The 25595-nt window shown below is 47.1% G+C and overlaps 1 protein-coding gene across 2 annotated transcripts in view; it reads left to right on the top strand.

Annotated features, from left to right (window-relative positions):
* Window positions 1–423: 423 nt before the first annotated feature.
* zmat3 (zinc finger, matrin-type 3) overlaps window positions 424–25595 on the top strand; it is an 85124-nt gene continuing 59952 nt past the window's right edge. Inside the window, exons 1-4 of one of the 2 annotated variants that reach the window (XM_038817259.1) lie at window positions 424–583; window positions 4945–5024; window positions 13020–13202; window positions 16539–16888. In XM_038817259.1, the coding sequence (XP_038673187.1) occupies window positions 13196–13202; window positions 16539–16888 (357 nt within the window). In that variant the 5' untranslated portion in view covers window positions 424–583; window positions 4945–5024; window positions 13020–13195. The remainder of the gene's footprint in view (window positions 584–4944; window positions 5025–13019; window positions 13203–16538; window positions 16889–25595) is intronic. The other variant, XM_038817260.1, reaches the window with a different exon arrangement.

Below are 25595 nucleotides of genomic sequence, written 5' to 3'. Positions count from 1 at the left end.
TTCCCCCGACATCCAGCCCCCCCCATTCCCCCGACATCCAGCCCCCCCATTCCCCCGACATCCAGCCCCCCCATTCCCCCGACATCCAGCCCCCCCCATTCCCCCGACATCCAGCTCCCCCCCATTCCCCCGACATCCAGCCCCCCCCATTCCCCCGACATCCAGCCCCCCCCATTCCCCCCGACATCCAGCCCCCCCCATTCCCCCGACATCCAGCCCCCCCCATTCCCCCGACATCCAGCCCCCCATTCCCCCGACATCCAGCCCCTCATTTCCCCCTGCCAGCCAACCCCTCGAGAGATCACCCTCGGCCCCGCAAACCCGGTGATTTCTCTCCGCCCCGCTCCCCCAGCGGTGCCGTTACTCGGATGGCCGGGCGCGCTTCGCCGCCTCGAGCCGGGACAAATGGCTTTGAAAGGGATGTGAACGATGCCTGCCTTCTCTTCCCAGCATCCTCCTGGCCGCCCCGCGCGGTGCCAGGTGCAAACGGCAGAGGCATCTCTGTCTCCCAACCCGTTAGAGCCGGGCTCCGACCGTCTACCTCGGCTCTTCATCCGCCACCGTCTGCCCCTGTCCGTTTGTGGTAAGAGAAACTTGTTCAAGCGTGGAGAATAGGGTTCGATCCCCCGTTCCCTACAATCGCCGGCGTTTTCGGTCTGTTGGTGGCTGTAAATAATTTTTCAGAGGGCACGGTACAGGGGAAAATGGCGATCGGTGCAAAGCAGTGAAGGCTTTCAGCAAAATAACTGCAAAATTACAAGCCAGTTGCAGAAGTGAATATTTGCATCAGATACGATTAATGGACATATCTCAGGGCTCCTTAGAAATTATAATAAAATGTCGAATAAAATAATGCTGTGTGGTTATCAAAGCTCACCCGTTAACTCTTACTGTACGTGGGAAAGTGATTTGGTTGCATTAGATTTTTTAATTTATAGAAACAAGGGAGGCTGTCATTGAAAGCACTGTTGCTTGAACCATTAAATTGATTTTTGTTTCGGTGCTCCATCGAACCCAGAGTTAGTTACCTTTACTGTCAGTGAATCTGAGTCACAGAATAGCGCCTCACTTATTTCCAATGAGAATATTCGAATAGAAATTGGGAAGCTGCCTGGGGATGAGAAAATACATCACTGTTTAACCTTTTCTACGCTTTTGAATATATTGTGTTTTCCTTAAAAAAATCACCACAGAAATCCCAAGGATAGATATGATTGTAACCTTTCCAAGGCAATTATTTCTTTCTGAAATTACATGATATATATCTGCATATATTTTATATATATAATATATATACCAGCTTAGCTGATGTCCCTTGACAATGTTCATGGTTTGAATCATAGAATTTACAGTGCAGAAGGAGGCCATTCGGCCCATCGAGTCTGCACCGGCTCTTTGAAAGAGCACCCTACCCAAGCCCACACCTCCACCATATCCCCATTACCTAGTAACCCAACCCAACACTAAAGGGCAATTTTGGACACTAAGGGCAATTTAGCATGGCCAATCCGCCTAACCTGCACATCATTGGACTGTGGGAGGAAACCCGGAGGAAACCCACGCACACACGGGGAGAACGTGCAGACTCCGCACAGTGACCCAAGCCGGGAATCGAACCTGGAACCCTGGAGCTGTGAAGCAATTGTGCTAACCACTATGCTACTGTGCTGCCCATAAGAGTTTATCAGAGGACAACAAGAAAAAAATAACTGTGACACTGACTGAAATGGGTGTCATTCAAAATACTTTTAATGTAAATGCCTTTATTGAGGTGAATTAAAAGATGTTGGCTCAGATCTTCTATTCTGCAGAGGATCGAACCCTCAGACGATGCGCTCGGTTACACCTTGGAAGTCACCACACAGGGACTGCATGGGAATTGGGTGCAAAGTTTCCATCTGGAACCTTCCAAAACTGTGGTGTAAAGTTGCAGACTCCAGATGGTTCTGACTCTCTGAGCAGAATAGAAGGATTAAAACCTGTTCTAACTTCTGGGTAACTGCTAACACCTCTTAATTCCAACCCACCTCCCAACTGGGCCACCAAGCTATCCCTTCCCCATTACCTGACCATCCCCAGACCCCTAACTACTCAACTATCTCCTGACACACCTGATGATCCAACCAACCCCTAGTAACTCCACCCCCCCCCCCAAACTACCCCGTCACCCCCGACCAACCATCCAACTCCCCCCCCCCATCCCAGCCACTGACTACCAACACCCCCCTGTGAACAATCACTGGACACCACCACCTAACCCATCCTACACACATATCTTCTCCCCTAGCTTGTCAAACAAAGGGACATTCAAACTTACCAGTATCATAGAATCATACAGTACAGAGGAGGCCTTTCGGCCCATCAAGCCTGCGCTGACAAAAAAACTATGTTTAAAAAAAAAACTACTCTGCACTAATCCCTCTTCCCAGCACTTGGCCCATAGCCTTGACTGTTATGACATTTCAAGTACTCATCCAAGTATTTTTTTAAAGATTGTGAGGTTTCCTGCCTCAACTGCCTTCCCAGGCAGTGCATTCCAGTTTCCACCACCCTCTGGTAAAAAACAATTTTCCTCAAAACCCCTCTAAGCCTCCTGCCTTTCACCTTAAAATTATTCCACCATGTTATTTACCCTTCAACTAAGGGGAAAAACTACTTTTTATCCACTGCCCATGCCCCTCACAATCTTATCCACCTCAAACAGGTCCCCTCTCAACTTTCTCTGCTCCAAAGAAAGCAACCCGATCTTATCCAGGCCCGCTTCATAGCTAAGGTGCTCTACCCCAGACAACATACTGGTGAAACTCCTCTGCACCCTGCCATATAGTGCTGTAAAGAAGGGGGCAATGGCTTTGAGGGCAGCACGGTAGCACAGTGGGAGGGCAACATGGTAGCACAGTGGGTAGCGCTGTTACTTCACAGCTCCTGGGTCCCAGGTTCAATTCCTGGCTTGGGTCACTGTCTGTGCAGAGTCTGCACGTTCTCCCCGTGTCTGCGTGGGTTTCCTCCCATAGTCCAAAGATGTGCAGGTTAGGTGAATTGGCCACGGTAATTTGCCCTTAGTGTCCAAAAAGGCTAGGTGGGGTTACTGGGTTATGGGGATAGGGTGGAGGTGTGGGATTAAGTAGGGTGCTCTTTCCAAGGGCTGGTGCAGACTCGATGGGCTGAATGGCTTCCTTCTGCACTGCAAATTTTATGATTCTATGATTCCCCCGATGCTCCTACACTGCACTGAAGGACTCTGAAGGACTTCAGGAGCAGCTGTGCTCCACAATTCTCAGGCGAAACCGGTCAGATCTTTTGGGTGAGAAATGTAGAGCTCCAGTCTAAGGTGGGAAAATACAAATGGATTGGTAATCCAATGGTGATTGCTGCTCCATGAAAGAATCAGCCCATTGTTTTAGAGCAGTTAATTTAGTTAAATAGTGTGAGAGTTTGACAGACCAACAGGTACCCTTGGAGTTAATGCAGTAAATAAATAATATTTGAGTGAAATTATACCAAAATGAGAATGAAATAAATCACATAGGAAGTTAATGACCACAATTTAAAAAAAATAATTAAGAGCTGAACTCATCAGCCACAAAGTTAAGTAAATAAGCCAGGAATAAAATAAAACCAAATAAAAAATGGCAGGTCCGTAATTTTGGCAGGTAGTACAATGTGGAGATCTTGTGGCGCTGTGGCTAGTGTCCCGCCTCTAAGCTAGAAGCTTCGAGTTAAATGCCACCCTCGGACTTGATGGCTAAGGAAGGTGCGTTCATAACACGGCCAAGCATGTTGAGTATCAACCTGTAAATCCTTCCAACACAAGCCAATAGCAGGCGTTAAGAGTGGACGAAATTCCTACATAGACATGTAATGTAAAGAGTGTTGGAATCTCTTCCATCACTTTCCATATCTCCAGACTGCAACATGCATGTAAAAAGTGCATGTTTCCACAGCAGTTCAGACTCCTTAAAAGGACTGTAACACACCACCATTATGTGGCCATGGCTTCCATCGGAATTGAAGGAGTTAATTAAACAAAAAGGCAACAACAGTCACAATTAAAAACAGATAGCGATTAATTAAATACCCTAGTAGCAATGATTAAAACCGAAACAATAATTTGTCTTGTTAAAAAAAAATGAAAACTGAATTAAATTAAACTTGTCAGAAATTACTCAATTAAAACTTAGTAGATGGTGGAGGAGATTGGGAAATTGTGGTCTTACCTGAGTGACTCTCACCACAGTCCAACTAATGGCAGATTGATTACAATTACAGTATAATAGGCAGATAGGTTTTGCAATCTAGCCACTGATGCAGATAAGCCAGTGTGTAGCAGTGTTGGTCCCCAGCCTAGATAAATGTAGACGGTTAGAGGCAAGAAGGACATCCAGCTGTAAAACCAGATACCAAATCATAAAAAAAGATGGTTGCTGTGAAGGATGATCAACTAGCATCGTGGTAACCTCATGTAATATGGAGAAGCCGAAAGAGAAAGGAAGGTAACAGATAGATAGGTATTGCCATTAAAAATGCTGATGTGCCCTTTATTACCCATGCCTATTTGCTGTGAGAAGGTAGCGCAGTGTTTTAGAGGGCATTAAGAGACACCACCTGGAGTCCACCACTATTGGGTCTGGAGTCAGACCCAATAGAAGTTTCAGATTCCCATCTTTGAAGGACGCTAATGTTTATAAGATATTGGAGCAGAATTAGGCCATTTGGCCTTTCCGGTCTGCTCCGCCATTCGATCATGGCTGATCGCATCCTGGCCTTAACTCCGCTGTCCTGTCCGTTCTCCATAACCCTTCAACCCATACAATGAACCAGTTGGGATTTTGCCGTATCTGACTTTACTTATGGGATGCCAAGGATAATGTTTCACAATTCTCAGTTTCTGAGCATTTATTTCTGCACACATGTTGCTGTAACAGTATTTATTTGCTTTAACAGACAATTTCCACATGGATACTGGAGGATAAAATATTGTTGAAGGCTGCAAATCCCAGGAAAATAGGACGTGCTCAAATCAGGTAGTTGCTGCTGTTGTACATTTCACTATAAACTGAAATTAAAACACTTACTTCAGAATGTTACTTTAATTCTTGGTGAACTACTCCTAGTATTGTCATAAAGATTGGTGTGACAATATTTTACTGAAAATTAATCTGCTGACTGATACAACAGAATACATCCAAAAAAGCTGATTATCCACAAATCATAGAGTTTACAATGCAGAAGGAGGCCATTCGGCCCATCAAATCTACACCGACCCTTAAATGAGCACTCTACTTAAGCCCACACCTTCACCCTATCCCCATGACTAGTAACCCCACCTAACCTTTGGGCACCATGGGGTAATTTAGCGTGACCAATCCACCTAACCCTTACAGCTTTGGACTATGGGAGGAAACCCACGCAGACATGGGGAGAACATACAGACTCCACACAGACAGTGACCCAAACCGGGAATCGAACCCGGGTCCCTGACGCTGTCAAGCAACAGTGCTAACCACTGTGCTACCATGACGTTCATTGAAATGGCAGTTCATTGCATATATGTTCTATGTTCTTATTGTCCAATATGCTTTGCAATCTCTCCACTTGCCTTAAGAGATACAGTTGGAGAATTGCTTTCTCTCTCCTCATCTTGACCAAGCCCCCTGATCTGTCGTCTTAATGATTCCATCTATTCCACTGGTCTTCCTCCTCCAGTAGCAAATAGAGTTCCCTCCTTTATCTCCCAGCAGTTCCAACTTTAAGATACAGCACCCACGGAAACTATATCATGTACAGATGCAATTCTTTCCAAAACAAGGTTAAAGGAAATTCTTGCATGCAATCGGATGACAATCAATGCATTTGTGCATTGCATCTTGCATCAAAGACTCCGAGGAGATGCTATTGGAAACACATTCTGCCACCTCCTCAAGGAGTTTTATTGTATCCTCAGGATCTGAGACAGCACTAAAACAGAACATGCTGTATGATGCAGAGTTGCTGTCCAGAGTCAGATCAGACCTCTTTAATGCAGTATTTGCAGAAATCTTTGACATCAATACTACAGTCAGATGGAGCACCATCTAAACAGATTGGAAATGAGCCAGGTGAAGGAAGCAAATACCTTATTGAACTAAGAACAAAGGTGTTCCACTTACTGAACAAATACCAGGAGGTAGTTAAAGAAAGAAATAATCATGACAATCAAGGACATCACAGAAGTATCTGTATCTTCATTCCTGAAGTCATGCAGAAAAATAGATTTATCCCACTTCATCTAGAGCACCCTGAAATCTATCCTACCTCTTGGCAACTGATCTGCATTTGCTCTGGACAGTCCACAAAATATTCATCCTCAGAGCCAAAAAGCCTCTAAAGAATTGCAAGAATACAAAACTACTAATCTAAAAAGGTTATCAGGGCTAATACAGAAGTTAAGAGACAACTGGACTTCCATAGGCACCGACTCTTAATTTCTGTTCACATTTCTCCTGAGCTCCTCTGGATGCCCAAGACAGTTAATGTCATAAAACAGCTGTCTGCAGCTTGAATGATTGCTGTATTCTGCCAAGCTCAAAACCTTGAATAAGGACTGCCTGTTATCACTTAAGCTACGATCGCCAAAGACATGAGAACCACACTGCCTGAAGGATACGTCATGCCCAATCCCATGTTGGCACCAACTACATTGACAGAAACCCAGATAAAACAAAAGCAGCTTTAAGCTGAAGTTGAACCATAGCACAAATTGGATAGTAACACTGCCCCAAACATGAGAACCCTACTATAGATTTCAATACACCACCACGACAACACAACCACCCTCAAGAATCTTTCTGTGGATGAATGTTTAACCTCCAAACCTAAGATTGTCTTCCCAGCGATCTTTCCCCAAGAGGTACAGGAACCTCTGTCTTCAAAGTGTTATAACCTTTGATTGTTACGTAGGTTTTTATCTGTAGTCAGGACACTGCCTATCACAAGCAATGAATGGTAATGAAATATTGCAACAAATGTATGGAGGCAGTTAGCAAACCTGGCACTCTGTCAGCCATTTCATGAAGCTTGAGTATTTAGCTTGCAACCTGGAAAAAGAAGAGACAGCTGAGCTTCAGCTGTAACCAATGCTTAAATTTCTCAGGGATTTTTTATCTAACCTGTACCCTTCAATAATAAAGTGCTGTAGCTACTGAGGGAGGGAAGTAGCTATCTGCACATGATAGTTAGAATTGCTCACCTTGTGCTTGCAGAAGCAATCTAGCAAGTCACAAGGAGGCCTAGTTTACAAAATAAAAGAGAATGATAGGTCCTGGAGAATTATGGAATAAAATTCTAATTTGACCAACATTAAAATGCTGACTTAAATTGTCCTTAAGAGAGAAACAAATCCAGACATACTGGAAAAAGAACAGTATATCTATATTGATTATATCTAAAGCACATAAATCTCCACATTTCCCATGGCAATGCTCCCAATGTCATTTCCTATGTAGGAGGAAAGTGATAATGGGAGTTGTATTCTATCCCCAGGCCTCAATAGGTTTCCCGCAGACCTGAGACACTGAGCAGACAATCATTGCAAAGACTGGCGCTGTGACCCAGGTCTTGTGAGTGACTAAAATATAGGGTTGGATTCTCAGTGACATCACGTTGAAATCACAATTTCAATTTCCTTGCAAAAGGAGCTTAGAAATAGAGTAGAGGTCTTGCTTGAAGAGCAAAATAGCCACATGGCAGAATGTGAAATACTTTTGAAAGAAGATTTCGCCGTGACATCACGCCAAAATCACTAAAAAGCGATTGGCCGGAGAATCGGCTCCGACTCTAAAATCGGGCTTGGCGCCTGTTTCGTGCCGATTCGGAATTCTCTGGACCCCCCAATTCGACGAATTTGCAGTGCCTGCCATGGGACCGGAAGTACTGTATGCATCTCATTACCTGCCCTGACGACCGATTCTTCGGGGCCTCAGCGATTCTGCACCCCAGATGGGCTGATTGCACGACGGCATGTTTCTATTCACCTTTTAAAAATCGTGAAGCTGGCGTGCCGGCTGAGGCGGCTGTGAAAGGAGGTAGCTGGCGTGGGGGACTGCGGTCTCCCGCATCGGACACCAGCCGTGCTTTGGGGGGGGGGGGAGGCGCGGGAGGCCCTACAAGGGCTGGGAGAGGACTAGGAAAGGGGGGGGGGGGAACAGGCCGAGCAGCCGGGGAGCCCCCGACATGACAGGGGGGGTGCTCACGCACCGAGCCCCATTACGGCGGCCATCTTATTGGCTACCCACCCCGGCCCCATGTTTCGCTTGTTTTGGCACAACCTGTGATCCCAGACGTGTTCGTGGGACCCCCCCCCCCCCCCCCCCCCCCCCCCCCCCCCCGGCTGCGAGGCTGGTTGCTGGGCAACCAGGGTTACCCGTTGTGGTCGTGGCTAATGACACCAATACGGAGGCCACAGACCGACGCGGAGACACAATATAATGATACCCATTGTGCTACCAGGGATGTGGCGAGAGGTGCTTTGGGTGCTGGAGATGCCCTTCAGGTACCTGGACCACTCTGGAGGGGTCCTCCAGTACAAGGCAAGGAGGGTTGGACGCATCATTGTGATCTGCTGCGTCCTTCACAATATAGCCCAGCAGAGGAGCGATGTGCTGGAGGAGGATGAGGAGCAAGGGCAGGCCTAATCAGATGAGGAGGATGAGGGAGAGGGGAACAATGAGCGGGACATGGTGGCTGGCCAGGCACGGGAGGCACACAACGGAACTGCCAGGCCAGCGAGCACGGGACATATTAATCGACACACGTTTCACCAACTAGGGGGAGGGGTTGCTGGACACTGGCATGGACGCTATAATACCACAACCCTTCACCACTGAACACCCTTACCGACCACCACCGACCACCCTCATCCCCCCACCACCCACCCTCCTCACCCCCCACACCACCAAATCACCCGCATGCACACTCCCCTCCGTTACATATACTTGTGGCATAATGAGCCGAGGACACTGGGTTGGCAGTGACAGCGAATCTGGTCCATGAGTCGGTGGGGGGGGGGGGGGCTGCACGGTCCAGCCATTGGGCCTCACTTGTCCACCACCTCTCACTGACTGCCCCACCCCCGTCAAACAGAGCACAGTGGCAGGTATCAACGAAGCGAACATGTGTTTATTCTGAACAATAACATACAGTCTGTGCCCAATGGCCCCCGGGTTTCTCCATGGGATGGGGTTGGGAGCTGAGCCATCCCCTGAGGCCCCCCCGACACCAAGCGCTGCCAATCCTGGATGCCCACTCTGGTATCGACAAGGGTCTGAATGTTAGCGGCAATGGAGCACAGGCAGTGGGCCACCTCCCTCTGGGACTGGGCCACCTCCCTCTGTGTCTGTACGACGCCGGCCAGCACCTGGGCAATGCCGCCGATGCTTTCAGCAATGGCCTGCTGCGACTGGGCCATCACCTGGGCAATGCCGCCGATGCTCTCAGCAATGGCATGCTGTGACTGGGTCATCACCTGGGCAATGCCGCCGACGCTCTCGGACATGGCCTGCTGTGACTGGGCCACACGAAGGAGCGCCGTTGCAACTTCCGGGTGGCTCTGGCACATGGTTGCCTGTGAGTGGGCAGCCCTGTCCTGGGCCTCGGCCCCCGCCTTCACAGAATGCCCCAGGCCATGCACACGCTGACCCATGTCCGACACCATCGCCTCCATTGCCTTCACCATGGACGCCACCCTTGCGGTCTTGGCCTGGGTGGCACGCATGACCGGCACCACTCGCTGCTCCTGCACGTGGATGGACTTCTCTACCTACGTCTGCAGGTGCTGGAAGCCGTCTGTCATCTCCTCTAGTCCCTGGGTCTGTGACTGCACCTGCACCATGGGTGGGACTGATGTTCCAGGAGCCCTGGGCAGCAGCTGGCTGCTGGAGCCGGTCTGCCCTCCGACAGTCCAGCCCTTCGGCTGCTCCTACCTCCACCTGCTGGACCGGGACGACTATGTGGTGCGCACAGTGAATGACCCAGGAGCCTCTTCACTAATTTGCACAACCGGGTTGATGGTCTCTGAGATGGTGGAGGGTGTTGGAGATAGCTATGACGGAAAGCCAGTGTCTTCATCCGACTCAAACGCCTGGGTCGAGGTGTCCTGGGTCGTTGTCTCCTGGGTCGTTGTCTCCTGGGTCGTGGTCTCCAGGGTTGTGATCTTCTGTGTCGTCTCGGCCAGAGGTCTGGTGTTCCGACTACTCTCTCTGTCGGTGCTCGGCTGTCTGGGGGACAACAGCCCTGACACTCGCTGGGGGCAGGGGGCGCCAGATGGGCTGGGCTCATCCCCGGCTGGTCCTGTAAGTCACAAGACTGCATGTATGGTTAAACAGCTGGACGGGGGTGAGGTGCTGAAGGCTGGGGTGAGGGGTGTGTGGTGAGGGGGTGTGAGGTGAGGGGGTTGGGATGTGAGGTGAAGGCGGTTTGGGTGTGGGGGACGGGGGAGAGGCGTGATGATTGGGGTGAGGGGGGGTTAGGGTGTGGTGGGTTGGGGTGGGCGCACATTTGACGTGAGGACCCGCAACCGGGCAGGGGGTGTTTGTGGTGTGCTACCAATCTCCACGTCGGTGACCTCCCTTTCCTCCGGACCGCCGACAATGTCCAGTGCCCTCTACTCGGGCACGGTGAGCGGACGCAGGTCTGGTGGTCCCCCTCTGATCTTCTCCCGCTCCCCGTGGTTGTGCGCAGCCTTGCCCTGGGGAGGGACAAATACAAACAGCAGCAGTGTTAGACAGCCCGATGCATGCAGCCCAGGGGTTGGGTATCTGTTTGCATCAGTTGACAGGGCACCTGGCCATTGCGGCTGGCATGGGTGCAGCCATGTGGGTCAGGGCGGGGGTCTGACCGTCCCCCGTAAGTGGGGGGGGGATAGTACCAGGGGCACAGCGCTGGGTACTCACCCTGGCTGCCCTGAGGTGGTTGTGCCGTTTTTTTTCTGTACTAGTCACAGTCCGGGTCACCACCCTGACGGCGGCTCCCTCCTCTGTCCAGGCACGATGAACTATGGCGCCTGCTGACCTCCGTCCTGGCCCAGGATATAGTATCAGCTTCTTCTCCCCCACAGAGTCAAGGAAGGGCTTGAGTTCAGCGTCCAGGAATCGTGGCGCTGCCCTCCTTGTGGCCATGTTGGCTGTGACACTAGTGTGTGTGAGGGGGAGAATGCATTATGTGAAGCCGTGGCGTTGCGTCAATCATGGAACTGGTGAATCGGCTGCCGATCCGTTAACAGCATGTTGTGGTTCCCGATACGCCCGTGCTAGCCCCTTTGCAGTCTCTGAAGATCTTCACCTGTGGACCCGATCATGCCATCGTGAAACTCCACCATTTTCATGATGGCGTCAACACTTAGCCTCCAGAATGGAGAATTCAGCCCATAGTCTTGAACCCACAGTTTTGCAAAGCTGCAGGGTCATTACACCTCCGTCTTGAGATCCACAATGTTTAATTCTTGAATTAAGAAAGTTTTTCTCCCATTTTTTAACTGTATATATTCTCTAAGGATCCTTAAAATCAGTTTTGATCACTCTTAGTAAAAGCCTAACATCTGTGCGTTCCACAGACCATTTCATTCCCTCAAATTCTGGCCTCCAGGTTTGACTCAGTTACCATCCTCCCAAAATAAAACAAGTTCATCTGAGGATACTTCTCAGTGAACATAACAACATTGTTATGCAATATTGCACTCGCTCAAATTTTCTGAGTTTTGCACCATCACAACAGCAAGAATGTTGTTGTTAATTCAAAAAAATGTTTTTGAATACATAGGCCTGGTTTTGCCAGCAAACGAAAGAAGGGTGCTTGTTGCTGACCGCCAAGAAAGCAGTACCCATGGTAGTTTAAAAGTGACATTAAAGGATGCAGCTGCAGTGATGTCAGCAAGCAGTTAGGCAATCAATCCTATTAAAACATACACAGCAAATGAGACAGTTAAAAGCACTTAAAACCCTTCACTTTTACTTACATTTTCTGATCGAGAAATGTGTGTTTGTATTAAGATAGAAGCTAAACTAAAGACTTTCAAAAAACCCTCAAAAATTGTGGGCTGGATTCTCCGATTTTGAGGCTGTGTTTGGAGGAAGCGTCTAGTTTTACTATGGAAAAAGTCGGCGCCACCCCTGCACCGATGCTCTGCTTGATGGGGGCTAGCAGCCGTGCCACGCAAAGCCCCCAGCTATACCTGCAGATATGGCGGCGACCTGCGGTGGTTGCGCCGTACAACATGGCGCCGGCCGCATGTGGATCTGGCCTGGCAAATACTGTTCCCCTGTAACCCCAATCTCCACCCCCGGGCACCCTCCCCTCCCTCCCACCAGTCCCCCTAGCTCCCGCTGAAGCCCCCCCCCCCCCCCCCCCCCCCCCCCCCCCCCCCCCGGGCCAGTGGAACAGCAAACCCGCCCCCCCCCCCCGACTGGCGGCGCTGGACACAGTCCGCAGCCACCATGCAAGGGGTCCCCAAAAATGAAATGGAGAGGACACGCAACCACGCTGTCGGGAAGCCGGCCCATCGGGGACAGAGCATCGGGGGAGGGCCTCAGGTGACGTCCTGAGACCGTCCCAATGGTGTGCCGGGTACTCAGCGGTTACACCATTTTGGACGGAGCAGAGCATCTGAATTTCAGCATAAAAACAGATTCTCCGGCCAATCGCTGGACGCGATTTTGCCGTTGGTAATCGGAGAATCCCGCCCTGTGTTTCTGAACATGTAAAAAATGTTATCATGTGGACAAATTTGATATTCCAGAAATATAAAATTAGCTTTTCATGGCCAGTGAGGCTATTTGGAAGTAATTATGAAATTAAAATACCTTCTACCATTAAAATTCCAGTTACAAAGCATTCAACAAGGTGCAACTTTTTTGTGGGGGGGGGGGGTTTAAATTGTATGTTACAGCATTAGTGGAAGTTCTGGTCAATTCATGATTTCAAAGGATAAATCAATCTGTGTAATCTCTCAGCATTTTGTTATTTTGTGCATGTACAAACTCCTAAAGCTGCTGCTGTTTCAATGGAAATTGACAGCAAACACTGGCAGTTTTGCAGTCGTTACCACACCAAAACCTGGATCATAGAATGGTGCTTTCTAATTAGCCCTGCTGAAGAAAATGGCTTTGGAGACGGGCATAGATTTTGGATCAAAATTCTTTAGCGTTTCCCTCATCCTCCATTGATGACAAGTGAGCAAATTTCTCTTGCATTCTTCCTCCAAAGTAGACTAGATAGAATTGCCTCTTATTTACCATTCCTTGTCCTGTCCACAAAGCCCACACAACAGCCAAAAGAATGAACCATTGCATTCAAAAATTGCAAACAGGGAAAGTATTATATTAAATGTCAACAAATTACATCCTGCTATATAAGACCAGCCTTGCCACTTACCTCCCCCCCCCCCCCACACACACATTCCAATCCCCCCTTCCACCACACACATTCCAAACAATCAAATAATTCTGCAAAATTCCAGGTTACAACCTTAAGGAATTACCCAAAGGTGGAAGACATTTTTATCGCTGTTTACTGGGAAAAATAATTTAGAATTGCTCATTCCTCAAAGCCATAAGTGGTAACCTGAGCAGATGGCACAGCCTGTTTGTCTTAATGCTGAGTAAAGCGAGCCCCATAATGATGAATCTGCTCCCCTACCTCCACTTTATGTTCCAAATGACGCTAATTTGCAATGCAATTCTGTGGTTCCCGGACTTCAACAAGTTCCTTAGATCACATAGGTGGCTAAAGGTATGCTTGTGATTTCTGCTCTCTAAAATAGGAAAATGGATAAAATCCTCTAAACCTTGATTTTAAAAAAAAGTTCCAATTAAGAGGCAAGTTAGTATGGCCAATCAACCTACCCTCCACATCTTTTTTTGGGTTGGGGGGTGAGACCTACGCAGACAAGGGAGAAAGTGCAAACTCCACACGGACAATGACCCGGGGCCAGGATTGAACCCGTGTCCTCTGCGCCAGGAGACAGCAGTGCTAACTACTGTGCCGCCCTAACCTTGATGTTTTTAACCACAGTCCTGTTCCATTTTCTTGGATAGAACATATTTCCTGCTTAAGGTGAGCTCCCAGCACGTTTCCAATCAACAAGGGGCCGATTGGTGGCCCACAGGGAAATGCCAACAGTGTAACAATGGGACTCACCGGGTGGTAAAACAACAAAAATTGTTTGAAAACTGAGGAAACTACAACCTTGTAGGCCTTAGCAGAGACCAAAGACCATGCATAAAAGTCGAACTGGAGGGAGTGCAGGCACACAAACGTCCCCCTCCTTGGATCCTACTGGTCACTTTCAGGTCCTTTATCACCTCCTATTCCCATCCTTTTTTCTATGTTCTATCCTCCTCTGTAACTTGTATGACTTTTCCCCGCCCACGTCCTACTCTTTTCTCCTCTTCCTTCCCACCCCCCTGCTTTTACTCCATCCATGCTTCAAAGACGGAGGACAAGGTTGCTCAACTTGGGGGGAGTTGGAATGAATGGTAAAAATTATGTTCGTTAACTAGGTTGGGGGTTGTGAAGTTCCTGTGAATGGAGAGGCAATTACCAGGCATGATTAAGAACCCTGCTGATTTTTTTTTTAGTAAACATTTTATTGAGGTATTTTTGGTCTAGTAACAACACCAAAATAAACAGTATACATGAAACCATAAACATAGTGCAAAAGCCGATTACCTTTCGTACAGGTCCCGCCCTTATTAACCCCCCCCCGGTCTGCTGACGATTAAATTTCCGCAAAGAAGTCGACGAACGGTTGCCACCTCCGGATGAACCCTAACAGTGAACCTCTCAAGGCAAACTTAATTTTCTCCATACAACCATACAAAGAAAGCTAGCCATGTCCGATAGCCAGGTCTCCGACTTCGGGGGCTTTGAGTCCCTCCATACCAATGGTATCCGTCTCCGGGCTACCAGGGAAGCAAAGGCCAGAACGTCTGCCTTTTTCTCCTCCTGGATTCCCGGATCTTCCGACACCCCGAAAATCGCCACCTCTGGGCTCAGCATCACCTTTGTTTTTAAAACCTTGAACATGACATCTGCAAACCCCTGGCAAAATCCCCTAAGCTTTGTACATGTCCAAAACATGTGGGCATGGTTCGCTGGCCCTCCCGCGCATTTTGAGCACCTGTCCTCCACCACAAAGAATCTGCTCATCCGGACCACTGTCATGTGAGCCCGGTGAACAACCTTAAATTGTATCAGGCTGAGCCTGGTACATGTTGCGGACGCATTGACTCTACTCAACGCGTCTGCCCATAAACCATCCTCTATCTCACTTCCCAGCTCCTCCTCCCACTTGCGCTTCAGCTCCTCGGTCTGCGTCTCCTCCGACCCCATAAGCTCCTTATAGATGTCTGAGACGCTCCCCTCCCCTACCCACCCGCTGGAAACTACCCTGTCCTGAATCCCCCTCAGCGGTAGGAGCAGGAAGGTTGACACCTTTTTACGAAGGAAGTGTGAACCCTGCTGATATTAAATGCAAGGGTATCCCAAATCCTAGAAAAGAAATTTGGAACACCGGTTATTAACTGTTTATTTTGCAATTTTGTACAATGTGAGAAAAGAGATAAAACCCAGTGAGGAACATTCCTGTCTTGTATTTATTCAAATAAATAATGTTTATTAAACTGTAAAACACATGAGAGGCAACAATACAGAACAAAAATACAATTAAGCACAATAATGACTACATATACAGTATAATTGAATTAACCACATTCCAAATCTATCTACTGCCTAAACCCTAAGAATGTGCCTTTCCATCACGACATCCCATAGATCTTGATACTACAAGCCAAAACCAACAATAGTTACCACGCACAACCATTTGGGAATCTTTCTTCTTTAGTGTAGTCCACCTAGAGTTTAAAACAGCAGACCTCAGGCAAAAAGCTTGTTTTGAGCGAGCTGAGCTTCCAGTTCAGTGTGGTTGTGATCTTGGTCACCAGTCAGCTGTCCTCCAGTACAGAACTAACCATGCCACTGATGCACTGTGTATTCCTATTGATGTCGTCTTACCTGAACAACTTGTTTTAGAAGTCCCGCTTTTAGTATGTAAGTATGACATCCAATCTTATTTTTCCCTTTGAACTCCTATCCTTTTTATCTTTAACTTCTGCAATTCTATGTCCTATTGTTCTCTACTTCACTTAGGTATACATCCATTCACCCTGTTACTAGGCTATCTGCATATCAAAAACCCTCAGTGCAGCGGAACCCTTATCAATTTCCTTTTATTCAATTCTTTAATCTTCATTTTTAATTCTAATTTATAAAGTTGACAACAAAATACAACAGGAAGCCAAGTGATGCAGAGAGGATGTACAAAATAAAAATCCTGCAAATACTGGAAATCCAAAATAAGAATAGAAAATACTGGAAAAGCTGCAGGTTAAGCAGCATCAGTCGAGAGGAAAACAGTTAACTTTTCAGGGTGATAACCTTTCATCAGACAGGAAGTGCGTACAAACACCTAACATATTGTAAGTATTTCATTTTACTCTTTTGCTTAGTCCCAGAAACAAAGATAAAGTCTGCTTCTGGATCAACAATGTGCCAACAGCCATATCGCCATACAACTCTATCCCAGACACTGCAGCCTCCTGCTATCGAACCTCTGCTCTTGAAGCAACCACAGAATCTTCGGTCTACCTCATCTGCAATGATGCCACCATCCTCACAGTTGTTACCTGCACAGATGTTTAAACCATCTGAGTCAGAGCTTGTTCTGTTACCACAAGAAAAAGTACCATCCTTTGACGCAGACCAAGATCCTATTTTAGCAGATCTCTGTAGACCACTACTTTGTAAATTGTGCAATGTATCCCTGAATTCAACACAGCAAGCACAAGCACATTACCAGGTGAGTGGGCCAGGAAGGAAGTGTGTGTGTTTGCATTATGTTGAATCACACTATAAAAATAACTAAAGATAAATTTGGATGTAAAAATAGAATGCTAAACTTAAATTTTCTAATTAGTATTATTTGTTGAACAGAAATGGGTAAATGGCAATATTAAAATAACACTAATTGGAAAATCTAGATTAAATCTGTTAAAGAGTGTCATTTTGAGTACAGTGTTCTTATAAGCCTTTCTCCTATCTAATCGTTTCTCTGGCATCTGTTGAGGGTTTTGAGCAGGAATGGGCTTTAATGTTTTTTTCAGTCTGCAAGATGGTGACTTGTAAGCCAGACCTGTTTTTACTAATGTTCCTGTTTTTATGGTTATACTTGTTACCACTTACTGTTCTGCTATTGTCAAACTTTGTTATTTATTGATATAAAGAAGTTCCTTCTTTTAAACAATGCATTCGACTACCTACTTTGTGGTCTCAAGTTACCACATTTTTATCGACGAGGAGAAAACAGCAAGAAAATGAAAAAAAAATCTTTTCGATGTTGAGCGTGGCAACATAAGGTTGCATTCAGTGAATAGCTAGTTTTCATCATGGGTTTAATTGATTAAATTTAAAGTTGCATCATGGCTATATTCAGGGTGGCTGGTGAGTTTGATGAGAGAAGCAAGGACTAGGCTGAATACGTAAAGAGGTTGCAGCATTTCCTTTTAGCAAATGGAATAGATGATGAGGCAAAACAGTGCCCGATTCTCCTGGGTGTATGTGGGGCAAAGACTTATAAATTGGTGAGGAATCTGGCCATGCACCAGAAGCCAGGGGGTGTTTGATTTGCAAATACAGTTGCTCTGGTCCAGAACCACTATAACACAGAGCTCTCAGTGATTGTTCAAATATTCAAATTTCATAGCAATTTTCGAAAAGCAGGTCTATCAGTAGCTAACTTTGTGGCAGAATTACGCCAACTTTCAGAACACTGTGATTTTGGTGCAGTTTCAGAAAATACGTTCAGAGATAGGCTTAACAAGGACAGCATTCAGCATCAGTTGTTGGGTGAAGCCTCACTGACATTTAAGACGGCTCTAGAAATTTCGGAGGGCATGGAAATGGCTGCCAGTAATACTAAAGATATTCAGAAAGTTTTAAAAAATATATAAATTTAGATTATCCAATTATTTTTTCCAATTAAGGGGCAATTTAGCATGGCCAATCCACCTACTCTGCACATTTTTGGGTTGTGGGGGCGAAACCCACGCAGACACGGGGAGAATGTTCAAACTCCACATGGACAGTGACCCAGAACCGGGATCGAACCTGGGACCTCAGCGCCGTGAGGCAGCTGTGCTAACTACTAGGCCACCGTGTTGCCCAATATGCAGAAAGTTAACGTTGGTGTCTATGTGGAGCTGCTGCATCAAGTGAAGAAAGAGGTGACAAGCAAAAAGATGAAAGCAATGGAGTGTCTTGGGTGATGAGCCACAATATAGGAATCATTGCAAATTTAGGAATATTGTTTGTCATCAGTTCAACAAGAAGGAGCATTTAGCGAAGAAATGCAAGGGTGCGAAGCACAAGGTGAAGGCTATGCAGAAAGATTATAATTCAAAGCAGCCTTAATCAGCTACACATTATTTTCATGGGCGGGATTCTCCCGTACCCGGCGGGGCGGGGGGTCGCATTCTAAGCATTGTCTTGCATCTTTGAATTTGTGTATATATATGTTTCTGGAACATACCTCATGATTCACTTGAGGAAGGAGCAGTGCTCCGAAAGCTAGTGTTTGAAACAAACCTGTTGGACTTTAACCTGGTGTTGTAAGACTTCTTACTGTGCCCGCCCCAGTCCAACGCCGGTATCGCCACATCATATCTCAGAGTAGGCAGTGGAGCAAGCTTACAGCATGTTTAACGTGAATGAGGCATGAGCAGAGCCTATTTTTACTGCAGTGGTGGTTGATGGTAAGAAAATCAAGATGGAGGTGGACACAGGATTAATTAGTCATTAGTGAAGAGACCTACAAGTCAAAGTGGGACTCTAACCGAGCGCCAATCCTTACTCTGGCTGAGATTAATCTTCGGACATACACCGGAGAATCCATACCTTTGCTCGAGGCATTGGAAGTCCATATTACATATAAGGGTCAAGAAGCAAGGGCACTTCTAATTGTGGTCAAAGGGAAGGGGCTGGGTTTGCTAGGGCGTCCCTAGCTCAGCAAAATTCCATTGAAGTGGGGTGAGATTAAGCAAACAAGAGTAACCAAGGATGTTGTCAACAAGTATCCAGTATTGTTCAAGGATGAACTAGGTTCATTATGTGGTACTACTGTGAAGTTGTATGTAGATCCTCAGGCTACTCCTCGCCTTTTCAAGTCCAGGGCAATGCCCTATGCCATGAGAAAGAAAGTGGAGGAAGAGTTAGAGCGGCTGCAAAGGCTTGGAAACATTGAGCCTAATTGAACTCCAATCATTGCTGTACTTAAAAATGATGGTATGGTGTGCAAATGTGGTGGCTACATGCTCACTGGGGGTGTTGGTTCGTGGTGCCGAGCAAGGCCAGCTGTGCGAGTTCAATTCCCCTACCGGCTGAGGTATTTCATGAAGGCCTCGCCTTCTCAACCTTGCCCCTTGCCTGAGGTGTGGTGATCCTCAGGTTAAATCACCACCAGTCAGCTCTCCCTATCAAAGGAGAAAGCAGTCTATAGTCAACTGGGACTATGGTGACTTTACCTTTTACAAGCTCACCATTGACCAGGTTTCCAAGTCGGATGCTTATTCATTACCTCAGTGAAAGATCTGTTTGCAAAACTTGCGGGAGTGGAGGCAAGACATTTTCAAAACTGGACATGAGCCAAGCATGTCAACAACTTTTGCTAGAGGAAGATTCAAAGCAGTACGTGACCATCAACGTGCATAAAGGGTTGTTTAAGTACAGTCATTTGGGTTTTGGCCTATCCTCCAGTCTGATGATCTTTCAAAGAACGATGGACAATCTGTTGCAAGGCATTCCTCAGGTTGCAGTCTACTTGGATGACATCTGAATTACAGGGAAGATGTAGGAGCACCTCAGCAATCTGGATCAAGTTTTTAAAAGGTTTTCAGAGGCCGGACTGCGTCGGAAGAGGAGCCAGTGCATTTTCCAGGCACCAAGTGTAGAGTATCTAGGCCGCAGAATCACTACACAAGGCCTGTGCCCCTCCTGTGGAGGGGAAAATTTGAGCTATTAAGGAAGCTCTGTCGGACAGGAATGTATTAGAGCTCAGGTCATTTTTGGGCTTGGTAAATATAAAAGCTCAGGAGGCCCGAGAAGGTAAGTTCAAACAAAGTTTAATTTAACAAGAAAAGCAAAGTTGCAGCAAGGTTTACAGTCTATAACGTCCCAACCAGGACTACCAATCATTCCGGTCCTGATCTGGGCCAGCAATTTTACACGTCCCAGCTGGTAGGCCTCCGCCCATGTGCGGGGGAGCGTGTATTCCACAAGTCCCATGGGTAGATCAATTGGGGTGTCCCTTTGGGTCTCATGAGGGTTATTACAGTAAACTATTATTGAAAGTTTTTTGTCAGATCTGTCCACTGTGTTAGCTCTTCTATACCCACTTCTGTACAAAGAAACCAAGTGGAAATGGGAGTCTGTATAGAAGAAGACTTTCAAGGATATGAATGCGCTGCTGCAATTGGCTAATTTTCCAGACCATTTTGATCTAGACAGGGAACTTACCCTGCTGTGCAATGCCTTGTCATATGTTGTGGGGGTGGTACTTTTCCATTTAATGGAGGATGGACACTGACAAAGGTCGAAAAGGGATATTCACAGTTGGACAAAGAGGGTCTAGCTATTGTTTTTGTGGTTAAAAAAAAGATTCCATCAGCACCTCTATAGTTGTTTGTTCACCATAAGAACTGATCACAACCGTTTGAGTCTTTTCAGTGAGTCAAATGTATCCCTCCCATGGCCTCAGCGAGAATACACTCCTGGGCGCTTGCATTGTTAGCTTATCAGTACAATATCATGTACAGAGGGGGGAAAAAATACAAATGTTTATGTGTTGAGTAGTCTCCCATTATCCGGTTTGCCATCCAAAGTATTGTGTCCTCCTGAGACATTTTCTTACTCGACAGGCTTACATATTTTCCAGTAAGTACAAAGCAAATTAAACAGTGGCAGACAGAGATCTTATTATGCCGCAAGTTAAAAGATTTCTAATGCCAGGATGGCCAACTATCATAGAAGATGGTGAGTTGAAACTTTGTGTGAAGTGTAGCGATGTGCAGGATGGATGCATACCGTGGGGGTCAAGAGTGGTTGTACTTCGCAAGTCATGGATGAAATTCATGAGGCTCATCCAGGTGCTTCCAAAATGAAAACTCTAGCCAGGTCTTATGTCTGGTTGCCTAATATGGATTTAGACTTGGTGAAAAAGGGGAAATCTTGTTTAGCACGTCAGATAAACCAGAAGATGGCACCACCAGCACTACTTCATGCTTGGGAGTGGCCTGATGGACTGTGGTCCACACTGTATGTGGACTTTACGGGACCTTTCATGAACCACATGTTTTTGGTTGTCATAGATGCGGATTCAAAATATTGGAAGCACATATCATGAGTAATATTATAGCTCCTGTGACAATAGGGATGCTATGTCAAATTTTTGCAATGTTCTGCGATCATCCAAGGGTTACAGATGTCTCCCCTTCAATTGTCTCCCATCATCTCCCTCAATTCTATGTTGTCTAATTCAATCTCAGCTCAGTCAATTGCCTTTATGTCCACATAAGCGACATGAACAAAACCAGTTTCTATATTAACATGGTGATTGGAACATGTATATGTAATTCGTGCTTCAGAGGATCACATAGCCTCGTGTGTCGTTTTTGGAAGGTTAGTGATTGTCCTGATGCAGCTGCATGAAGTCTGTTTTCTGTGTATGTTGTAGGTTTTTTTCACTATCTGCATTGGAGTAATGCCAATGAAGTGCATTTTCCAATGGCCTCCATGTTGTGACTTTCACATTGGAGTTATGGTTTAATTAATTGTTGAGAACCTTAATCTTTCATGCCTGTTTGCAGCTTTAACTCGTTACCTTGTTTACAGCTGAACGTTACTCCTTTATTAGTTCCCACTCTCCACTTGCATGATGCTGAGCAGTGGAAGTAGTTTGAATTTGTTGACTTTTGACATTTCTGTTGACGACATTGAATTTGTGATGTTATGTGTGTGCCTTGCCTCATGATGCTGGCCTGTTACATCTGGGGAAACTAGTTTGCACCTGAAGGGCTGGCGAGCGTGGCTTGAAGAAGTCAATTTGCTAGGTTGCATAAGGACAGATGTCATGGTGCCATCAGTGTATTAGGTGTTCTCATACAGATCGTACTCTTTTCGAATGAAAATGTGGAGGACCGAATCTTCACAGTGCAGAAGGAGGCCATTCAGCGCATCAAGTCTGCACTAGCTCACTGAAAGAGCATTCAACCTAATCCCACTCCCCTGCCTTATCGACAAAACCTTGCACATTTTTTTTTAGACAGTAATCCAATTCCCTTTTGAATCTTGATAGAATCTGCCTCCACCACCCTTTCAGGATGTACTGTCTGGACTCCAAGCACCCTCTGGGTGAAAAAACCTGTTCTCAAACTACTTCTACTCCTTTTGCCCATTATTTTGAACCTGTGCCCGAGAACTTTTGATGTATTCTTGAGAGGGAAAGGTTTCTCATTATTTACTACAGTATTTGCGAGGTTACTAAGTTATCTTTTAATACAATGTTGATACTGTATTACCTTGACCAGATGCCAAGGTAATAATGGATGTGAACTTGGGAAGATTCCGACAAAGGCAGGGTTATGAGTGCCCGTCAATAAGCATACAATGGTCCTGCTGAAGCACACTGTGCTCACAAACTTGAAGGTTTGCTTTCATGCTGCAAACTGACAGATCACAGCATCCTGAAGATCAATATCATTATGCAAAATTGTGACTATTCTGGGATTGATGTCTTTCATTTAGATGTTCAGGATGACAAAGTCCTTAATGCCTACCCTGAATCAAAAGGACAGGAGAAATGCACTCGCATGAGCCAGTCTTAATCTTAATCTCCCTGAAAACTTGTTGCTATGGGGGTTTTACGGGCATATCTTTTGCATTGTGCTCATGTAATGACTTTTTCCTGTGGGGTATCACCATCCTCACCCTTTTTTATTTCATCCCTTTCCACGTCGAGGAGATTTATACCATCTCCATCTCTCCATATGCCCCCTTTGCAGTACTGGGTTGTGTAGGGCGCAGCAAAGCACCTTGATCCAGGACATCCTCTGTGGGGCATACAGGAGAGCGATGACTGATCAGTCCAGATATCTGAAATGCATCCTCAACATGCCAATGGTCAGCTTAATTAAGGACCATGTTGCAGAATGTGTAACATTGTATGTCTCCTCGGATGCACTCTGGCCGCCGAACATGCGTCATTCGCCATGTCTTTTGGGTGAACCCCTTATCACTGAGGAGCCAACCCTGAATGCAGTGAGCCCTCAAAGATCTATGGCACCTTGTTGGGGGAGGGGGGTGGGGGGATGCTGCTTTGCTGACAGAGGAGGTATCAGTTTCGGGATACCAATTGAGGGTCGGGGGCTCCCTGTGGGGGCGCTCGAGGAAGCGAAGGGCACGGGCTCGAGGTTGGCCAAGAAAGGGAGACGGCTAGTCGGCAGGGGGGGTTAGCCCCCCCCCGTCCAGGCTGATCATGTAGAATGTGAGGGGTTTGAATGGGCTGGTCAAAAGAGCGCGCGTGTTCGCGCATCTAAAGGGGTTAAAGGCAGACGTAGCAATGCTTCAGGAGACATATTAAATGCTCGCAGATCACACGAGATTGAGAAAGGAATGGGTAAGCCAGGTGTTCCATTCAGGGCTGGATTCGAAGACCAGGGGGGTAGCAATTCTGATCCGTAAGGGTGTGGTATTCGAGGCTGGGAGAATTGTGGCAGATAAGGGGGGCAGGTATATAATGGTGAGCGGAAAGTGGGAGGGGGTCCGGGTGGTGTTTGTGAACGTCTATGCTCCGAATTGGGATGATGTGGAATTTATGAGACGCATGCTAGGCAAAATCCCGGACTTAGAGTCACACCACCTGATCATGGGGAGAGACTTTAACACAGTCATTGATCCCGAGCTGGACCGGTCGAAGTCCAGGACAGGGAAGCAACCAGCAGTGGCTAAGGAACTGAAGGGTTTTATGGAGCAGATTGTGGGGGGTGGATCCCTGGAGGTTCGCGCGGCAGAGAGCAAAGGAGTTCTCTTTTTTCTCCCACGTTCATAAAGTTTATTCCCGCACAGACTTCTTTGTTTTGAGCAGGGCGTTAATCCCAAAGATGGCGGGGACAGAATACTCGGCAATCACAGTCTCGGACCATGCCCCGCACTGGGTGGACCTGCGGCTTAGTGAGGAGAGAGGGCAGCACCCACTCTGGAGACTACTGGATGTGGGGCTGCTGGCGGATGAAGAGGTTTGCGGGCGGATTAGCAGGAACATCCGGGATTACCTGGAAACAAATGATACGGGTGAGGTAGCAGCGGCAACGGTCTAGGAGGCTCTGAAGGCAGTTGTCAGAGGGGAACTCATCTCATTTCGATCTCATAGGGAAAAGAGAGAAAGAACCGAGAGGGTGAGACTGGTGGAGGAGATACTCCGAGTGGACTGGAGATACGCAGAGGCCCCCAAGGCGGGGCTACTGAGGGAGCGGCAGAGTCTGCAGGCGGAGTTTGAACTGCTGACCACAGGAAAAGCGGTAGCACAGCTGAGGGAGGCAAGGGGGGCAGTCTATGAGTATGGGGAGAAAGCGAGTAGAATGCTGGCACACCAACTGCGAAAGAGGGAGACGGGCAGAGAAATCGGGGGAGTAAAGAATAAGGAGGGTAACACGGCCTTGGATCCGGGGGGGGGGGGGTGAACAAAGTCTTTAAGACATTGTATAGTAAGCTATACGAGTCGGAGCCTCCGATGGGAGTGGAAGGGATGAGGCAATTTTTGGACCAGTTGAGGTTTCCAAAGGTGGAAGAGGACCTGGTGGAGGGGCTGGAGGCCTCGATTGAATTGGAGGAAATTGTCAAGGGTATAGAGGGCATGCAATCGGGTAAAGCCCCGGGGCCGGACGGTTACCAGGTAGAATTCTATAAGAAATTTTCAGAAATATTGAGCCCACTCCTGATGAGGACCTTTAATGAGGCCAGAGAGAAAGGAACCCTCCCCCCAACAATGTCACAGGCTTTGATCTCACTCATTCTTAAACGATGGGAGGACCCAGAACATTGCGGGTCATACAGGCCGATTTTGCTTTTAAACGTGGATGCCAAATTGCTAGCTGAGATTCTGGCCACAAGAATTGAGGATTGCGTCCCAGGGGTGATAGAGGAAGACCAGAGTGGGTTTGTGAAAGGCAGACAACTCAATACCAATGTCCAGAAACTTTTGAATATTATTATGATGCCCTCAGAGGGAGGGAAGGCGGAGGTGGTAACAGCGATGGACGCAGAGAAAACCTTTGACCGGGTGGAGTGGGAGTACCTCTGGGAAACGCTGGGGAGGTTCGGGTTTGATGAGGGCTTTATTGGCTGGGTGAAATTGCTGTACCAGGCGCCTGTAGCAAGTGTATGTACAAACCGGCTGAGGTCGAGGTACTTCGAGCTTCACCGGGGAATGAGGCAGGGGTGTCCCCTCTCCCCGTTAC

This window comes from Scyliorhinus canicula, chromosome 13, assembly GCF_902713615.1.
Source record: "Scyliorhinus canicula chromosome 13, sScyCan1.1, whole genome shotgun sequence".
In the NCBI taxonomy this organism is placed as follows: domain Eukaryota; kingdom Metazoa; phylum Chordata; class Chondrichthyes; order Carcharhiniformes; family Scyliorhinidae; genus Scyliorhinus; species Scyliorhinus canicula.
The sequence above is the reverse complement of the archived record's forward strand: the minus strand, read 5'-3'. Positions and strand labels throughout refer to the sequence as shown.